Raw genomic sequence first — 13,716 nt, forward strand, 5'->3', positions numbered from 1 at the left:
CAAATATCCAAATTACACAAACCGAGGGGAAAAGTGCTGTGCACTAGGTACACTTACTCCCAATATCTTCACAGCAAGTAAATACCAGTTTTTGCACAGTAATTTAATAGCCTGTAGCCTGAGTGTACGTTACCGATATTAACCATGACTGTTTTGTGTCCTTCCTATTTAGTTAATGGTGATAAGCCAATCTTTGCTCAGGACATGAGGGGAGTCGGATTGGCAAATGAAGACATGCCTGAGTGGAAACGAGCCACATTTGGTGGAAATAAAGCTTCATATGGAAAGAAAACAAACTTGAGTATACTGGAACAAAGGCAAGGATTGCCCATATACAAACTACGAGAACAACTGCTCAAGGTTTGTTGACCACCATGATTGAAGATTGCTCTCATCTGATATTTTCTTTTTTCAAAAAACTTAACGATTGTGAAGTAACGCACATATATCAATAGGAAGAGGTTTATCATTTAAGGAAAAGTATGGCTTTTCAGTTAAACTATTTACAAGTTTCCGCTTTTTAAAGGTTTGTGCCCGAAAAACAACTAAGTATGTTGCAAAAGGCAAAACGGCCGGTTTCGTTGTCACAATAGACACCCTTCATGCAGGGTTACAATTGTCAAAAAGTATCATGCACGGGTGCAGTTCAGCTTTTAAGAGAAGCCTGTGACCGGGAACCTCGAACATTGGACCTTAAACAACTCTAGCTGTCTATCAACGAATCGATTACCAGAAAGCTAATGCCCGCTCAAATGCTATCAAGTCAGCGTTAACTTAACAGCTCAACTGACTGTGCTATTACTTGCTAACAATAGATTCAATCTGTTTTATCAGGCTGTCTATGAAAACCAAGTTTTGATTGTCATTGGTGAAACTGGCAGCGGTAAAACAACGCAGATAACACAGTACTTAGCAGAGGAAGGACTTCTTTCTGTTGGCAAACTTGCTTGTACCCAGCCCCGGCGAGTTGCCGCCATGTCTGTTGCTAAAAGAGTGTCGGAAGAGTATGGCTGTCGACTTGGGCAAGAAGTAGGATACACGATTCGATTTGAAGACTGTACTAGTTCCGAAACTAAGATCAAATATATGACGGACGGTATGCTGCTCAGGGAGTGCCTTCTCGACCCTGATTTAAATCAATACGCCATCGTTATTCTCGATGAGGCTCACGAACGCGGTATCAATACGGACGTTCTCTTCGGATTGATGAAGAAAACTGTGAAAAAGCGGCCTGATTTGAAACTAATTGTCACTTCGGCTACGTTGGACGCAGTAAAGTTCTCGACGTATTTCTTCGAGGCTCCTATATTTACAATCCCTGGACGAACATTCCCTGTGGAGATTTTGTACACAAAAGAAGCGGAGACGGATTACCTGGACGCCTCCCTTATCACCGTCATGCAGATCCATTTGACGGAGCCACCAGGGGATATTCTCGTGTTTTTAACAGGTTTCTACATTCCTCCATTTTCTTTTCTGCCTCTATGCCCGCCTTATATTAATCTTTTGGTTTGATCTTAAATTTCTACCCCCTAAGACTCAATGCGGCCATGCGTAACTGCACGTTAACTGTTCATTAACTCGGAAAAGAGTTGTAGTGAGCGAAGTGAATTTCACTCCTTCCCTCGTTTCCTGTTAAACATAGGTACGCAATGCGTGCAAGCGTTTTAAGGCCCCCAGAGAATTAGACCTGTTCTCTGATTACCTTCATTATTAGTTAAATAACATAATATTAATATGCTTAATCAACAGCCGAAATATGGAAATAATGTCAGTTTAACATCATTTGTTTTGGCAAATCTTTTTTTGTTCGTTAATTATTTTCGTTCTTTTTAATAAATTTTCCGAGTTTACTCAATACTGGTTTATCGCCATTTTTTCCCTTTTTATTGTTATTAGGTCAAGAGGAAATTGACACGGCTTGTGAGATTTTGTACGAGCGAATGAAGAGCATGGGACCCGATGTACCTGAACTTATTATTCTTCCGGTTTACAGCGCTTTGCCATCAGAGATGCAAACCAGGATATTTGACCCCGCCCCTCCTGGGAGCAGAAAGGTATACTGAGCCCAGAGTGCTCTGCTGTACTGGTTTTGTAGTTTATTGTTCAGGTTATTTCGTAATGGCATTTACCTTATTATAGGAAATTAACGCGTCATGAAATTAACGCGAATTTCAAAAATTCGCGTTAATTTAAGTCGCGTTAATTTTTGTTAACGTTAATTTCCGCACCATTAATTAAGTGGAGCGTTAATTTCCGTGACCTTAATTTCCATTATTTTGGCCCCAATTTTTCGTTACAGTCCAGACGTTCTTGACTCAAAGGAAAAATCATTATTTTATCAGGGTGGTCATCTACCACTTTCACTGATACTGCGAAGAACGCTCGAAGTGGGAAAAATACCATGAACATTGTTTGCGCTTAAGATTAAACGCCTACAAGTGTTGAAATGAACTTGTTCCAGTTGTGTACGTTGCGTTAATTTCCTTCATTTTGAAGTGTTACCCTCTCTTTCGCGTTAATTTCCTTTATTGGGAAGTAATTTTTCCTTCAATTCGCGTTAATTTAAGTCGCGTTAATTTCCAATACCTTAATTAACACAAGCGTTAATTTCCTATAATAAGGTATATTTCAACTGGTGTAATAAGGCTCCTGGGTGTCTTCAAAGAGGATCCAGAACGTCGACTTATCCAAATTTCAGGCTAAAGAGGGTCTTAAATACAGGGTGTCTAACCGGCAAATTTTAGCCTAAAAGGTTCTTAAATAAGGTTCTTACTCTCGGGTTTATACTGTATTGCAATTCCCGAGTTTTGATTGGTTTAAAGACCATGGTATATGAGCTCATATGCCATCGACTACAAATATGGTAGGTTTACGTGTCAGTGAGTCAGCCGGGGAGCTACAATATTGCAACCCTTTAGGCGTTTTTGATAAAACAATTATTCCACTCGCGTTTGTTGGATATGAGAAAGTTATGACCAACTCGGCGCTGCGCACGTCGTTGGCTATTACCGTCTCTCCAACGCACGCCCATGGAATAATTGTTAAATATTACGGACATTTTCAAAAAAAGACAAAGTTTGCACAAAGTTGCTGCTTTTTTCGAATTACAAATTCGATCATTACAGGAAAATATATTGAACAAGAGGTAATTAGTTGGACATTTACGAAGAAAAAGTTAGCCAATTTTCGCACCGAAAATTCTTCGTGGAAGGCGTGGTGGCCTAATGGCTAGCGCGCTGGATTCCGGATCCTGCGTTGTGTTCTTGGATAAGATACTTAATCAAGAGAGAGGTAACCCTGGCGGTAGTGACCCTGTGATGGATTAGCATCCTATCCAGAGGGGGAGTTGAAAGTCAAACGTGTAGAGATACTCTCAGTTGCTTCTTGCTACTGAAACCGTTGATGAACAAACATAGACCTTACCGACCGAACGTGCGCGGCTGCCTCGTCAAGTGCTACAAAATATGAAAAAGGGGAAATGGAATAAGAAAAAGCTTGGAGAAAAAAACCCAAAAAAACGCTACAAAATATCCGCAGCCGGTAAAGTTCGACGGCCTTTATAACGAGAATTTCAACCTGAAATAGTTAATTTTCAAAAAATAAACTATCAAGACAAAATTTATAAATCCACACCGACACACGGCACATTTTAACTCTTGCCCGTTTGGTCTCGCCTTGGGCATGGACCTAAATCGCCTAATATTTCGGAGAAGCGTACCAAAATTGCATGAAAAAGTGACTTTGTTCCACAATGTCGACAGAGCATAGCTACCCCTTCTCGTTTATGAAGGAGAGTCAAGCTGTTTCAAACATGTTGTTCCATTGTAAGTTTACTCTTAATTGTAATTTTAGTTTTTATTTTTTTTTTTCTTTTTTTATTTTTTTATTGGTTTTTAATTTTTTTTTTTTAAATTTTGCGCAATATAATTTTTTTTTTTTTTTTTTTTTTTTTTTTTTTTTCAACATGCAGCTATTTTCCTCAATTCAAGGCCATTTTTGGCCATTTGATAATGGAACGCTGCTTTTCAATAACAGTGGATAATTTTGTTTTTCTTCCTTGGCAGGTCGTAATTGCTACTAACATAGCAGAGACGTCGTTAACAATTGATGGTATTTACTATGTGGTTGATCCGGGATTTGTCAAACAAAAAGTCTACAACTCCAAGTCTGGAATTGACGCTCTGGTTGTCACACCCATCTCACAGGTTAATGTCGTCTTTGATAACTTTTGTTGTATACCTGACAAATGTAGAGGACTACCTCCTATGTTGGAGTTTTGTGGTATTATTGTAATAGAGCCGTCGGTATAGGAAAAGAAAAAAGCTTGTATAGAAGCTTGGTCGTGGTATCCGGGTTGGTCTAAACCACTCTATTACTAATACAGTTCAAGCCCGGCTAATAATCGGGTCCCAGACCCATACATTTTTAATCTCCCAATAGCAGATACCTCTCTTAAGTGGACAGTGAGTTATAGTCCCAGCCACATACAAACACTACATTTTAACCTCTTACAAGCAGACACCTCTCCTAGTGGACGCTAGCCTGCGTAGCCCACCCCCACCCCATTCTGTTTTCACTTCTCGAATTTCCTCAATCCTCCTTTTACCCCCTTCCCCTTTTTACGCCTACTACGCAGGCTAAGTGGACTTCTTCTTATCCCGAAGGTGACCGCTTACAGTAGGTTTGCTGTATTTAGATAAAGGTTAGTGATTCCAAAAAGGTGATCGAGATGGTCACATTAACAAGGTTCTCGTAAGACAGCGTTCCACTGTTGCTTAATCCATTTTAAAGTTTTTAATATAATGGCTCTTTAAAGCTTTGCTGATTAATAAATGTATCAACTGAAAAGCGATTTATCTGGTGGATATCGTTATCAAAACAACGCCCGGACATAAAGGGAAAACAGCAAAAATAGTAAAATTAAATACGTAAGCGCACCATCTTGGATGTCCTTATTTGGAGCCGAAACAGAATGCTCTTAGACTCTTGCCTCTTGAATCAGCACTAAATGTCTAATGTAACCTTGCTTCTACTGCATTATTTCAAGCAAATAGTCCTCATCATGAGTGAAATTGCCATGACGATATAATCAAATATGTCATGGCAAAAACCTGTGAACTGGAGAGATCGCTTGGGTTTCTAATGCACTGAATATTGCAGGCTCAAGCCAAACAACGTTCTGGCCGAGCAGGGAGAACGGGACCTGGCAAATGCTATCGACTGTACACGGAGCGCGCATACAGGGATGAGATGCTGTCGACCGCTGTACCAGAGATCCAAAGAACTAACTTGGCCAGCACTATACTGTCACTCAAGGCTATGGGAATAAATGATTTACTCTCCTTTGATTTCATGGATCCACCGCCTATGGAGGTAATTGTTTCCGAAAAAAATACACGGTGTTTCGCTCTCCATTTCAGTGGTGTGCTAGTTAAGTTCCCACAGTTGGTTTCGGTTTCAACTTGTTCTTTGTCTTATAATAATAATAATAATAATAATAATAATAATAATAATAATAATAATAATAATAATAATAATAATAATAATAATAATAATAATAATAATAATAATAATAATAAAAAATAATAAAAAGTATTTTTATAGCGCCAAAATCCACTAATTGCTCATGGCGCTTTACGCTTTAGTTGTGAATGAACTTGGATTGTTCAAAGTGTTTGCGTAGCGTCGGTGTCGGTTGGTTCGTTCGTTTGTGCATTTATTATTTGCTTTGTTAAAGTGAAAAGAAAACACGTCCCTGGAAATCTGTGTAGATCAAGAATTTAATGTCGATCATCTGAATGTATTCACAAGTTACGAATAACACTATAAAATGAAATTGATAACGATGATCGGTGAAAAAACGCTTCCGAAAACAGAATTTGTTAATGGATTTGTATTTTGTTCTCAGACCATGATATCAGCCATGGAGCAGCTACACTCCCTCAGCGCCTTGGATGATGAGGGCCTGTTAACGAGACTTGGCAGAAGAATGGCAGAGTTTCCTTTGGAACCACAGTTGTCCAAGATGTTAATTCAGTCTGTTCATCTTGGCTGCAGTGACGAGGTCTTAACTATTGTTTCTATGTTGTCCGTACAGAACGTCTTCTACAGACCTAAGGTGAGCAGGACTAATGGGAACTAAGGTACAAACTAACAGTTATTGTTTAGTTGTTAACCTGGTGTTAAACTGCAGTATTTATTAATAGTTTGGCAATACAAAAGACTACAAGTATTGACAGGAGAACTCTTAACAGGAACTACTGTACTTCCTTCACTGAAGGGTTTCCTAAAGATTACAATAAATAAGAAAAATGACAGCTAATAATGTTAAGGATGTTCTTAGTAAGAAACGCGTTCGTCGACCTTCACAGGACAAACAAGCAATCGCAGACCAAAAGAAAGCTAAATTCCACCAGGCTGAAGGAGATCACCTCACATTACTTGCTGTCTATAATTCTTGGAAGAACAACAAGTTCTCTAACCCATGGTGCTTTGAGAACTTTGTGCAGGCGAGGTCACTCAGGCGGGCTCAGGACATCAGGAAACAAATGCTTGGAATTATGGACAGGTAAGGGTTAAGACCAAACACTAAACAGTGAGCGAGAAATCAACTCAGTCAGCAAGTATATTTAGATTAGGATATTTAGATTTTGGTATTTTTCTTTTACTTTAAAGTTTCCCCATTTAGTGGTTTTATTACTGCTATTTCAGTTTTGACACTCAAATAAAGGTTTTATTGTTTTATTATTATTGTATTCAGTTCTGTCGCGTTAGCTTAGTTTGGTTGTAAAAGTGTAAAAATGTCTCCATAAATTCACAATTAATGTTGAATTGCAGTACACGTGCTATTCAACAATGAAAGCCGTGGCAAACAAACACACATTTATCGGACAAATGGCCCCGCCCTCGCCCGCGCGCGCAACATTTGTTGCGGACACAAAGTTTGTGTCCAAGACCTTTTTTTCTTTTTTTAAGGAACATTTTGTGTCCGCAACAAATGTTTCCCGGTTTGCGCAGTAGGGAACCAAAACATTTGTTTTGTGTCCCGCTCGTTTGCTCACCCAAGAAACATTACGGGCAACAATTTGTCCGCAACAAGGTGTCCGCCAGCTTGAGGACAAACTACTCGCTCCTCCTCAGTTTAAACATTCTATTTGCAGACACAAGCTTGACGTAGTGTCGTGTGGCAAGACAACATCCCGGGCGCAAAAAGCTATAACAAGTGGTTTCTTCCGCAACGCGGCAAGAAAGGACCCACAGGAAGGATACCGAACAGTTATAGATAACCAGGTGGTTTACATCCACCCCTCAAGTGCACTGTTTAACCGGCAGCCGGAGTGGGTGGTGTACCATGAACTGGTCCTAACAACCAAAGAGTACATGAGAGAAGTCACTACTGTGGATCCTAAATGGCTAGTCGAGTTTGCGCCCGCGTTCTTCAAGACGGGCAATCCCACCAAACTTAGCAAGCGCAAGAGGCAGGAGAGACTAGAACCGCTGTATAACAGGTGGGGACTGGTACTAGTAAGAAAGCAAGTCCAGCAGGCCTGTGAATTTTTTGTTCGTGTTGACCGACAAATTTGTCGCTTTGCACGAACACCCTAACGTACACAATGCCACTATACATTTTACCAGAAAGATCGAAGAAATGGCAAGATTTCTTTTCCTAGAGTGTTCGGTATACTGCGTATTTATTTGGTATTTATTCTGCGACAAAAAAACAAATACGGACGATGGACGTGACGAAAGTATGGGTGGGGCCTGGGACCTTTACTTCGTTTTGACGAAAGATATAAAACCCAAATTTCCCCTCCTTTTTTAGTTGAACAATAAACTGCACAAAAACAGGGTCCATTTTCACTCTTCACTCCTCGTCCTCTCCCCCTCCCCCCTTGTGTACCTCTTGTTCTACCACTGGACGGCAGGCAGACACATATCATTCTACGACTCGTCGACCCTACTTTGCAAAAGACTAAGACAATTAAGACTTTGACGAGTCTAGTAGATATCCGATAGATGTTTCTACAGGGACAATTCCCTACATTTAGGGCACTTCTGAGACGATCGCGCGAATCCTACAATCTTCAATATACTCGCAGGCCACAAACCTATTGCTGAGATTTATTACCCGTATGGCCCCCCGTGCTATTTTCTTGAAACACCATATGAAAAAAGGTCCCGTATGAGCCATACGTCACGATTTGGACCAGAAAAAGCCGCACAGCCCTACCAGAAATGCCCACGGCCCCGCGACTTCCGCGTGATAGCATTTAAAACCATTTGATTATACAGTTTTGAATTAAAAATGAGCAATGTTAAAGATCAGTGCGAAAACGAAGAACGTCCGACGGATGTGTTTAAACTCTACTATCTAGAAAGCAATATAGTTTGCACGTGTTCAAACTCGGCAAACGATAAAGAAGTGGATCAACTTATCCGAGGACAACGACAATAAAAGCTGTCGGAAGAAAAAACACTTGATACAAATGCCATGTTAATTCCTCTGCTGTGTAACTTGAACAAAACCAGACAGTGTCCTACTAGTTCGACATCCACCAACGAATTAAAGTACTAAGCAACAATGGCAAAGTCCACAATTCTCAGTGGTCAAGAAAATAGCTTAAAGCCGAAAAGAAACGAAGCAAAGCAAAATCCTCAACTGCCTGTACGATCCCTTTCCAAGTCATACCATATTTTCAGAGTTCAAGACCTATGAACGTTTTTAACATCCAAAATGCTAGATGGACTACAAGACAATCATTGTAACAGAGTTTAGAGTGTACGAGTCAACTCTCTCAATGATTTGTTTTACAGGTACGAGGAGCCAAACGCTTGGCGTATATCTCGGGCCTTCAGAAGAAGATGAAATACTGTCATTGGGATTGCCGCTGACCAGCTGTGGGCCTCATGATACTATGGAAGGAATCCATTGTTTATTAGTGAACTGGAAACTAAAAATGCTGCTGTAACTTTCGAACGCAGAACGTTTTCAGAATTGATGGATTGACTGCCGACTCATTTTTAAGTTCGTTTTAAGTTCTGAAACAATGACATATTTGAAAACGAAGTTTGACAGCGGTTTGTTTTGTTCTGCACTTTTGTTTGGCGCCAGTGACGTACAGTGTTTTACCAGTATTGTACCCCCGTCATCCTTAAGACTTGTTTCAGTGTATTTTTTTTTTATGTTCCTGGAGTTTGATATAAATCAGTCATGTAAATAAATATTCATAACAACAATTTGAAACGTATGGGGTGTGGTATGTGGTGATATTCTTGCCAACTGCAGCTTGATACTTGGCTTTTGCACAAATTTTAACCGAGAGTCACAGTCTTGACAGGAGTCCCCTGAACTTTCGGTCATGCGCTGTAAGGGAAGAAGGTTTGGGTTCGGTGGAAATGCTGCAATGCACAAGAAATATTCACAGCTTAGCGACCACTTCTGTGCTTTTGTTTAGTTACGCTCCATATCCAGGCACCGCTACCACCGTTACGGGCTTATGTAGTTAGCTTGATATCAAAAACAGGCTTAGGGCCTCTTCACATGAGCCCGGTTTACGAGCTGTCTCAGTTACCAGAACGGATTTTGACCTCTGTTCATATGGAAAATTTTAGCCCGGTTGACGGGGATAGAATTCAAGAAACGAAGGCAAAATGGCGATACATAAAGTTGCTCTTTCGCGACTATCGTAGCTTTATTGACCCATGTAACTTTATTAATAAAGCTAATTCGCATATTTATGAAGTGGAAATAGATACAAGGCAAAATTAAACCATTTGGACCGCCCAATTACGAAAGGGAAGCTATTTTCTCAAAAAAAGTTGCGTCCCGGCGAGCGGGCTGGAGCGTTCATATGGGAAAATATTCTTCCCGGTTGTCGAGATCTCGGTTGCAGAAACCGAGATATCGGTAACCGAGCTGGCCCACCTTCTCATATGAACACATCCAAAATTTTACAAGAAAATAGGAGTGAGCCGAGATCTCGGTAACTGGGCCAGCCCGGTCAACCGGGATCATATGAAGAGGCCCTTAGTTGCCCCGCTCCCGCCGGCCTTTTTTTTTGCTTCCGGCAGGGGTCTCCGATTTCCGAAAATCGTACGGGAATATTCCAAAAAATCTAAAATCTTAGCCAAATACAACAACTATCTTGATAATTTTAGCCGTTATCGAGTTTTTGAATCTTTAGCGACCTATGAGTCTCGGAAGGGATATTTAACAGAAAACCATTGATTGCCCCTGTTTTTATTTACGATGTAGGATGAATCTCTTTTGAATGGGTGGGTGGAGGAGTAATAATATAGTATTTTTAGAATGAAGTTTTAAACTTTTGCATGAAGTTTAATAGATTGTTCCTGAAATTGTTATGTCATTATTTAAAAGTTTGTGCAAGCTGCTTATTTTGAGGTTTTCTTTCTATATTTTCCCGTTCAACCCAATCATTTCCGAGTAATTACGTAAAGGAAGTGTTTAAATAGCGCCTGCTGCTAAACTCGATACCCAGCATTGACCATGGACTTCATCGGACGTCCATGCATGCATGCATATCATTGTGCATTTTTCCTTCCTGACCTTTATTCAGGACCACTCGAAAATTTTTTAAATGTTTTACTGTCGGCTGTAAAATAAGTAGATTATGAAATAGATCTTAAGAGTGGTAAAAAAGTTTATTAAATTAGTGTCATCAAAATGTTTCTATGAGAAATACAATCACTTGATTTTTTTGTCGTTGTCATCGGGGCAGTAGACCTCATTCTAACCCGACCCCGAAATAGCGATATTTGAGCTTCAATTCAGTGTGTTTACGTGCTGCACGCTTACCACTGGATTGGAGATGAAAGCTCAAATGAGATTTTGCATGTCCTTTGACCAAGACACCGGCACTAGCAGTCTTTGTGCATGCCTGCAGGGTGTCTATAACCTCAGTGGGGTATAGTGCTTTGATACTTGTCGACAGAGCTATGAGGCGAAAATGAACAAAACTGCATTGACTTGAAAATTGGCCTATATGGTTGTCCGTCACAACTTGAACATTTTCTGCATGATAGATCAGAGCTTCGAGTTCCCCAGGCTGGCATCAAAGGCCACCAAAGCCTGTTTTATAACTTGATAAAAAGATCCTGGAACTATTAAGCTGTGTCATGATATAATTTTTAAAGTGAAGACATACTTACCGGTTAACGCCTTAAAAATGTATGTTAACAAATACTTAAATAACTCCAGATGAGAGACTGAAGAAGTGAATGAAAGGCAAGTGTTCAGTGGCTCTTTATGATGAAACCTACATTGATAGTGTTGTATTAGTTCTGCTCTAATCCCGCTTGCCGGCAGAAAACTGACATGGCGTGGCTGATATATTGGTTAGTTAATAGCAAGGTGCAGAGGTTTCATTGCAAGCGTGGCTTGTGAAGTACGGTAAGCCGGTAAGTAGATAAGCAACTGATTAGTTTTATGACAAATTTGTTAACCAGTCAGGTGACATTACTGATCACCGTATTTACATGGAATTCCTGCACCAATATGTTCTGAAAACAGATATGCTGATATCTTTTTATCGTGTACCTGTGTGTTACAGTTCACAAAACAGAACTGTATTTTGCCCCATAATTGATATAATTCGTTCCCCTTTTAAAGAAGGAAACACTAGATCCTTCTTTTTTAATAAACAACCCAAACGTTATTTCCATTTATAGAGATTTATATATACGGTAAGAGGATTTAAAACAAAAGGAGAAGAAATTCTTTAAACTGAATTCATAAGTGCGCGCCTTAAATCCTTTCTCTCTGAGATTTATCGATCTCAAATTTATTTTATTACCAGCAGAGTATAATATATTCCTCCTCGGTGATGGAAAATTGACAGATATTGGGGAATAAAAGGATGTTTATATGTTTCGATATTGTCGACTGATGACATCTCAGACAACTAATCCCAGACTAATTGACAAGGTGCGATCGACAAACACTGAATTCGCCCTGATTAAACAAGCATGCCTTTTGTAGGCAACATAAATTGATGTATAAAAGTTCAAACGAAAGGTTGGGCGAAGATGCTTCGTCGTCAATGTTCCTGAGCGCTGTACTCTGCTTTTTCTAACCTGCATTAAGGTCTTCTTTTCCCCCTCTCTCTCAACAGCAAAGGTGCGCAGAGTCGTGCCAATATATTCATTGACCCTTCCCTCGACGGAGTAGTTTAAAACGGCATCCAGGTTACGTTCTTACGTTACGCCTGGGGACCGCTTTTTTCCTCTTGGTTCTGCATTTTTCTTGTTGATATTGAAGCAATAGCAGTGGAATGAAAGAAACAAAATGCAGAGAGTGCGGCAGTTGCGACTCATGCATGTAGAGTATTGTATCTTTTTACCAACTCGTCCATTTTCAATCATTTGATCACTTGAGAGGTTAAACAATATTTTCATTGGAAGAACATTTTGACTCCCGGGTAAAGGCCTTCGCAGTTAGTGCTGGCAATCGTCTTGGAATTAAGGGCTTTTGAGAGTTTCATAAGGCTCCAAGCCCCATCCATAACAAGCGTGTATGGGAATCTTTTCATGAAGAAAACCACCAAACAATAGGTAGAAACACTGAAAACGTGTCAAACGAACACCAAACGACTGAAATTCAACAATCAATAGTCGTGAACACCCTTAATCGCTTGATTAACAACGATTTTGTACAAATTCAGTGTTAACATATTATCCTTAAAAAGTCGAACCTGTACAGTTTTACGTCAGCCGCTCCATAATACAGACTGTCACAACTCTACCTTTATGATAAGAGTACCTTCCAAAAAAGGACACTCAGTTTGGCCCATTCGCTTTGACTGTGCAACATACAGCTAATATTTAATCATTTAATCAGCATTGGTCTGAAATGGTTTGTAAAGCAGTTCAAACATATTTGGCATAAATCAGTTGCAGTTCCACGAGAGCGATCGAAAGCCACTCTACCCTGGTCCCGGAGAGACTTTTTTCCTTCTTTCTTTTGCTGTCGTGAAATAACCGCTGTTGCGGCTGCGAGAGAAGAAAAGCTCGCTTTGCTATTTGTTTTCGGCGCTTCGTAGCTCAAATTTGATTGGAAAATAGAATTCGAAGAGCAAACCTCCGCAACCAAGGTAACGCCAGACTGGTCGCTTGTAAAATCACACCAAGCCGTAGAAATGGCGTTGCGGAGTATCGACATTCATCAACGACCAGAAATACAATATACGACATTTTTGTCTTAAAGTACAAACCATAAAATATTTGAAAGATGCTGTCAGCCGCTAGGAACAACTGAGTCTACCTATCTTGCCTTTGTTTTAGTCAAAGCCTGAAGTAATTAGGCGAAACAAAAATTTTGCTCATCCCGAGACCAAAGTTGTTATTTGTCTGGTACTGAACCGACGCTACAAGTCAGCAAAAACGCGATTATGTGAAGATCAGACATGAAAATAACACTAAGTCAAATTCCTCTTCTGTAAATCCTCTTCACCTAAACGGAAAAAGCTAAACGGGAAAACCCTGCAAAGATCACTTTCAAATAACAATGTTGGCGGATACTGTTCCTTTTTTAATCCGCTCTATTGTGCGGGGTAATTCAGTATAGATAGATGTAAGTCTTCAGTAGTATGGTTTGGACGTCATTATTGATAAGTATGAGTGGTTCTTTTTATATACATTAAAGTTTGACAAAGGATAACCTGTTTAGTTACCTTCCATCTAATACAGACGGAAAAA

At 39.9% G+C, this 13,716-nt stretch overlaps 1 protein-coding gene across 3 annotated transcripts in view; it reads left to right on the plus strand.

Annotated features, from left to right (window-relative positions):
• The window catches only part of LOC144661453 (ATP-dependent RNA helicase DHX8-like), a 35,642-nt gene extending 26,391 nt beyond the window's left edge, over window positions 1-9,251 (plus strand). For all 3 annotated transcript variants that reach the window (XM_078522227.1, XM_078522228.1, XM_078522229.1), the window contains 9 exons: window positions 173-360; window positions 835-1,450; window positions 1,900-2,057; window positions 4,068-4,208; window positions 5,164-5,376; window positions 5,912-6,121; window positions 6,375-6,571; window positions 7,164-7,511; window positions 8,818-9,251. In XM_078522227.1, coding sequence (XP_078378353.1) covers window positions 173-360; window positions 835-1,450; window positions 1,900-2,057; window positions 4,068-4,208; window positions 5,164-5,376; window positions 5,912-6,121; window positions 6,375-6,571; window positions 7,164-7,511; window positions 8,818-8,869 — 2,123 coding nt within the window. In that variant the 3' untranslated portion in view covers window positions 8,870-9,251. The remainder of the gene's footprint in view (window positions 1-172; window positions 361-834; window positions 1,451-1,899; window positions 2,058-4,067; window positions 4,209-5,163; window positions 5,377-5,911; window positions 6,122-6,374; window positions 6,572-7,163; window positions 7,512-8,817) is intronic.
• The last annotated feature ends 4,465 nt before the right edge of the window (window positions 9,252-13,716 follow it).

The sequence above is a fragment of the Oculina patagonica genome, chromosome 7 (assembly GCF_052425735.1).
Source record: "Oculina patagonica isolate OP01 chromosome 7, crgOcupat, whole genome shotgun sequence".
NCBI classification, from domain to species: Eukaryota; Metazoa; Cnidaria; class Anthozoa; order Scleractinia; family Oculinidae; genus Oculina; species Oculina patagonica.